This window comes from Limulus polyphemus, unplaced genomic scaffold, assembly GCF_000517525.1.
Source record: "Limulus polyphemus unplaced genomic scaffold, Limulus_polyphemus-2.1.2 Scaffold5241, whole genome shotgun sequence".
In the NCBI taxonomy this organism is placed as follows: Eukaryota; Metazoa; Arthropoda; class Merostomata; order Xiphosura; family Limulidae; genus Limulus; species Limulus polyphemus.
This window is the reverse complement of record NW_013670851.1, coordinates 59491-66243: the sequence shown is the minus strand read 5'-3', so window position 1 is coordinate 66243 and position 6753 is coordinate 59491. Positions and strand designations below refer to the sequence as shown.

General features: G+C 31.3%; 1 protein-coding gene across 1 annotated transcript in view; it reads left to right on the top strand.

Moving 5' to 3' along the window:
* Positions 1–1325: 1325 nt before the first annotated feature.
* The window catches only part of LOC106472315 (calcium/calmodulin-dependent protein kinase kinase 1-like), a gene marked incomplete at its 5' end in the record, with an annotated part of 15978 nt that continues 10550 nt past the window's right edge, over positions 1326–6753 (top strand). Inside the window, 5 exons of the mRNA XM_022400923.1 lie at positions 1326–1431; positions 3268–3341; positions 4215–4314; positions 5565–5590; positions 6136–6263. Coding sequence (XP_022256631.1) covers positions 1326–1431; positions 3268–3341; positions 4215–4314; positions 5565–5590; positions 6136–6263 — 434 coding nt within the window. The remainder of the gene's footprint in view (positions 1432–3267; positions 3342–4214; positions 4315–5564; positions 5591–6135; positions 6264–6753) is intronic.

The window sequence follows — 6753 nt, the reverse complement described above, 5'->3', positions numbered from 1 at the left end:
AACCAAATATTTCAAACTTGGACTCATCCGTCCATAACACCTTTTTCCAATCATCAACAGTCCAGTTTTGTACTTTTTAGCAAATTGCAGTCTCTTGACAATACTTGGAGATCGAAATAAAGGTTATTTAATTGCTACACGACCAAATATTCCATTATCGTTGAGTCTTCTTGATACTTTAGATCTGGACACTTTTCCGTCATTTGGTACATGGTCGTTTATCTCATACTTGAGATCAGTGGTAGTCTTCCATCTGTCTTGAAAGCTGCATAATCGAAGATAATGTTACGACAGCGGAAGTTACGTGACGCTGCTAGCGCATGCGTGACTGAATTTCTCGAATTATCGGGGAACTCCGCGAATTTTGGAGACGCCTCTTTGTTAGTATATAAGCCTGGCAGAGAAGGCCTGTGAAGACGATGAATGATAAAGCGAACAGTAGTTACAGTAAGTTTCGGGTAATTTACGATTCTGTTTCGAGCTAGTGTGTGTTTTGCACTTCTAAAGAGCCAGATTATCGAGATTGTGAATCGCTGTGATTTATAGCATATATTATAAACGTTCTTAAGTTTAAAGTGATGAGAAACGTACTGACTGTGGAATTACTGTGTACTAAAAGTTTGTATTGAGAAATAATAAAGTGGTTTAATCAAGAAAGGACTTGTATTGCTGAAGTTCCTCAGAAGGAATTTCTACCGGAAATTAACAAACAAGCAGATTCATAACAATACTTAACATCGGTATTATTGAGTTTAGGTGTTCTGCCTCTTTCTTTCCTATTTTCAAAATTACCTGTCTCGATCTCACAATCTAGGGTGTAGTTGGCAGTGTTTTGGGAGCATTTGAAGTCTGCAGCAATTTGTTGGAGAGTCCGACCAGCATCAAGTAAAGCTTTTATGCGAACTCTCTGCTCTACTGACAATTCTCTACGATTTTTTTGGGCCGTTTCATGACTTCTAGTATATTCAGATACTATATGCTAGCTCCTTGCTTACTTCTTTCTATATAGTTAAGACATTGCATGGGATACCATGACAGTTATTTCAGACCCTAAATTTAATCAGTATGTTCATTCAAGCAGAACTCTTATGACATGCCCTTGGTACAAGTGTGTGGGAATTCTAAAGAATGATAGGGATTCTCACCCTGGCTCATTCAATTGTCGACAGGGATCAGTGAAGCATTATCATAGTGTTGAAATTTACATTCTGTAATGGCATGGAAGAATTAGCCACAAAAAATGGAAAGAATGACAAAATATTCTCTTGTCCTAACACTTTTGTGCAGTACTGTACTTCTGATTGTACATTGTCTAACATATACATAATGGCTCTATTTGCAGGGCAGTGATTGAGATACCTACCGAAGAGGTTTTATCAGAAGAACGGGCATGGAAGTACTTTAGAGATGTTGTGTTAGGCATTGAATATCGTAAGTGTTTATTTTGTAAGTGTCTTGACACATCTTATATTATCTTAAATTAGATTATAAAATCCACCAAGTTTACAAATGGTCAATATCTATCCTAAATTATTTAAAATATTCAAGTTTATTAATAGTCAATATCAATTGTATTTACACGTTATAGATAATTAAATTGTTAAATTTGTTAATTGCCAAATTTTTAGAACTAAGTTTGCTAATGGTCATTATTCACTATCCAACATGGACAATCAAATCTAGCAAGTCTACTAAGGTCAGTATCTAACCTAAGTTATAAAAACTTTCAAGTTAACTAATGGTCACATATAATTATAATGTTACGACAGCGGAATTCTAGTGACTCTGTAACACGTAATGAGTATCTAGAACGTTCGTGAAGGCTCGAGTGTTCTCCAGACGCCCTCTATTTCGTATTAATAAGACCGGCGAGAACTGACAGTTTAGATATAGATAATTGCAGACAGGCAGAGATAGAGACGGACAATTGAGTCAAGCGCTGTAGTAAGTAAAGCGCGTGAATCGTTCGTTGTGAATTATAGCGTGTGTTTAAGTTAAATTGACTGTGGAAATTAAGTGTATTGCAAAGTTAAATTGAGAAAGAATAAACTAGTTTTATTTAAGAAAGGACTTGTATCGCTGAAGTTTCTCGGAAACAATTCTACAAAAAAAAATTAACAAACGACCAGAGACGTAACAGTAATATAGAATTACTAATGTAGTTTTTCTCCCATTGATTGATGTTGTGGTTGCATAAACAACTTCCAGAACAAGAAGATTAAAAGAGTCTAATGATAGTAAACTGTAAAGTTAATCCGATTATTATAATACGTAAATAAAACAATTAAATACACATTGTTAAAATAAAATATATAATATCATGTTATTAATTATTACCTAAAAACTAGATTTCTAAGTAACTTAAATAAAATTGATTATATCTACAACTCACTTACTTAATTATGAATATACATATACAAGAATTCTTTCATGGCCTTGGCCATTACAAAACTAGAAAAACTATACTATTGAGAAAGATGAACAGTTGATAGGAAAAAATATGTTTGATTTAATTTTTCTTAATATAAATTGACTTGAATAAGCCAGGAGACTGTTATTGAGAGATACTTTGTGAGATTAATACAATACAGGGTTTGCTACTGAGGGGGCCTTTTCTGGACATGTACAGTCCAGTAGACTTTTATTCAGGGAAGATTTTTGGATTATTACAATCCAGTAGACTTACACTGGAGAACTTTGTTGGACTTGTAAAGTGCAGAAGACTGTTACTCAAGTGGACTTTGTTGGATTTCTATAGTCCAGAAGACTATTTCTCTAGGAAACTTTGTGGGATTCCTACAGTTCAGGAGACTGTTACTAAAGGGAACTTTGTGAAATTATTAGTCTAGATTATTAATTGAATGCACTACAGTGTTAAAGTTATATGTATTATAAAAAATCATTGGTCATTATTAGTGTTTTGTTGAAAACACAATATTCATACTTGTAGTACCATGCTCTATTTCCTCCCTGTATTTAGTTATACAAATATAATAGAAACGTTAACTTTTTTATGAGTTAAGTTTGGGATGTGTTTTACTTTATCTAAGATAAAGAATTACTAAAGCTTATTGTTTTTATAGGTCAGTTTAGCATGGCATTTTAGTACAAGGAGGACCAGTAGTTGATTTCTTTTTCTTTTATCTTTGGTAACATAATAGTAAAGGTGATATTATAAAATAAATTGTAACCAAATAATCAAGAATGTCTGTATCAGTGTAGAAGAGTAACTATGCTTCTAATATAGGTCGTATCTTTGATTTCTAGTTCACTGCCAGAAGATCATCCACAGAGACATCAAACCTTCCAATCTTCTTCTTGATGATAAGGATAACATCTTGGTATGACAATGCATTAACTGTATAATTTCTCTTTCCCCAAAAAAACCTTTGTAATTCATTTTTGTTTCAATGCAAAATGTAAATATTCATTAAATATTTAATCAAGAAACATTTTAGTATTATAATCCTATTCTAGATATTTCCTAAATGTTAAAGTAATATCTTAAGAAGAATCCTTCAAATTATGAATAGATATAGCTATCACAAAGTCCTTAATGTAAATTATTTAAGCTACATGATGTGTTATATTTAGGCATTAGTTAAGGTTTATAATGTAAATGTTTTAGGATTGTGTTGTAAGTTACATTCAGGTATTGTTGAGTTCTTAAGATAAAATGTGTTTTAGTAACGTAATTGTGATTTATATTCAGGTTTAGATTTAGTTCTTATGTTATTTTAAGATTTTTTATGGGTTATATATAAGTATTCATCGAACTTTTATTGCAACATTTCTTTGTATTAATTTTTAATAATATTTATAAGAGAAAATTGATAAAATTGAGATTGCAAAAATACAGTTGGCCTTAAATACCTTGAGATTATAACTCTTCATTTTAACTTAGACTTAACATTGCAATATTCTCAAATTTTCTGCCAGTTGCTTCATCTGTTAAATAGTATTCTATTTATGGAAAATACATGTTCAAAAACTTGTTTTGACCTATTAAATACTGATCACAATTTAATTTCCAAATAATTTTTAATTCAATGATTAAACACATTTAAAACATTTGAATTTTAAAGATATGTAGTTCAAATAGGTTGTTTTCATAAATATCCAATATTTTAATAAATATAAAGTTTTCAAAATATTTTGATGTTGTTCTATTGTTCAACACTTATATTTGACACAAGTAATATTTATTTATTTAGATAGCAGATTTTGGGGTTTGTAATCAATTCGAAGGCGTAGATGCTATTCTCTCTGGGACAGCTGGAACACCAGCATTTGTTGCACCAGAGGCTCTTCGAGGTAGGAGAATATAATATCCAACCTAACAGTATTCTGTTTACAAATCACTGTAGGCTACAGATGAGTGTCGTAGATAAGGCTTCATTTACTCCCGTAGTAACACCTAACTTTAGACCCTATAAAAAATTGTTCAATATTCTTTTTGCGTATCACTGTGCAGATGCATGTCTTAATGCTATATTTACTCCTGTGTGAAAAGCTGAATTTGGTAGTTTATGAAACATTTGTTAATATTTTGTTTACATATAACTGTACAGATGTATGTCTTAAATAATGCTTTATATTACTTCTATATTAAAACCTGATTTTGGTAGGTTAACATTTCTTAGTATTGTGTTTATATATCATTGTGCTGAAATGTATTTTTTAGTTAAAGCTTTATTTATTACTCTGTTAAAACCTGATTTTGATATATTTTTAAATATTTATCATTTCTTCTGCTTACAGATCATTGTATAGGTGTGTGTGTGTGTGTTAATTAATGCTTTGTGTATTTCTGTGTTAAAACATCAGTTTGGTAGGTTATGAAACACTTATCAGTATTCTGTTTACAGGTGCATGTCTTACGTAAGGATTTAGCTATTTCTATGTGAATTCTGATGTTGAGGGTGATGAAACATTTCTTGATATTCTGTGTAAATATCAATGTTTGGGCTATAGATGTGTGTCCTAATTAAGGCTTTATTTGCTCCTATGCTAAAACCTGATTTTTGTAGGTTAAGAAACATTGATCAGTATTCTGTTTACATATTATTGTACTGATGTGTGTTTCTTTATTAATACGTTATTTACTTCTTTGTTAAAACCTGATTTTGTTAGGTTATGAAACATTGATCAGTATGCTTTTTCCATATCACTGTACTGATGTGTGTTTCTTTATTAATACGTTATTTACTTCTTTGTTAAAATCTGATTTTGGTAGGTTATGAAACATTGATCAGTATGCTTTTTCCATATCACTGTATGCTAGAAGTGTATATCACAATAAGGGATATATTTACTTTTGTGTTAAAACCTGACTTTGATAGGCTATTTTGTTTACATATCAATGTACAGGTGTGTGTGTTTTAGTAAGGCTTTTGTTTTACATATATGTGAAGATATGAATTTGATAATTGACTCTCACTTTTTCTTCATTGCATGGCTTATCCTACATGAGTAGTATGTCTTTCATATTCTGTCAGTGTATTTGAAACATAACACAAAAATGAGTTGTATGTTTTAAGTTTTATTTGTTGTCTCTTTTGCAGGTAACAAAGGAAGATACAGTGGAAAGGTAAATTGGTTTGTTTTTAAATGTTTCTGGGGGGGAATAGAATTAGATGTATGGAAAGCATAACTTAGACTTGCTTGTTAATTCTTTGGGAAAGTGGTTGGAATTTTTTTTTCTGTTGCAATATAACTTCTCTGTAAAACAATTTTTTTTAAAATGTACTTAGAATTATATTATGGATTTTACATTTTATTAGTCTTTAAAGAGAGTTAAAACAACATGTGATTGATCATTAAGAAAATCACACCAGTAATTTTTTTTTCCTGAAAACAGTTTACTTTATTGGAGTGGTCCTAAGCCCAATCTGCTAGCTAATCACTAAATTACTGGACAGATAGTCAACAACTGATGGTCCAAATTAGCCTTTAACCAAAAATGTGTCTCTTAAGTTGATAATAGCAGCAGACAAATGATTAAGCAATGTATTCTAATAATTAGTATTATTATTCTTTTGGTAAAATGTGATAATAGAATCTTTACTCTTTGATCATGAATCCCTTTCCTTCACGTAAAGAGAAGAATAATCTTTTATCTTTTTTCCAAATTAGGCTGTGGACATTTGGGCAATGGGTGTCACTCTTTACAGCTTTGTGTTTGGGAATGTTCCATTTCTTGATGATAACATTCTGGTGTTGTACAACAAAATCAAAAAACAACCACTGACTTTCCCCACCAAGTAAGAATCATGTCTAAAACAAGTATCTAATAATTGCATTTCCTCACCATGCTTAATATTTGAATAAGTTAATACTTACTACTCACTTTCCCCACCAAATGAGTTTCATATCAAACTAAATTAGTACCCAACATTCACCCACCCCACCAAGTATCACATCTCAAGATAGTACCTGAAATTCACTCAACCCCACTGAGTACCAATTCTAAAGATAGTTTTCTACATTCACTAACCCCACCAAGTATCATTTCTACAGAAAATACCCAACATTCATTTACCCCACCAAATACCACTTCTAAAGATAGTATCCAACATTCAATTAACCTACCAAGTACATGCTTAAGACAGTATCATACATTCACTTATCCCAGTAAGTATCACATCTAAAGATAATACCCAACATTAAATTAACTCACCAACTACAACATCTAGAGATAGTATCCAACATTCACTCACTTCAGTTACATCTGAAGGATTGAGTCCCCAACAC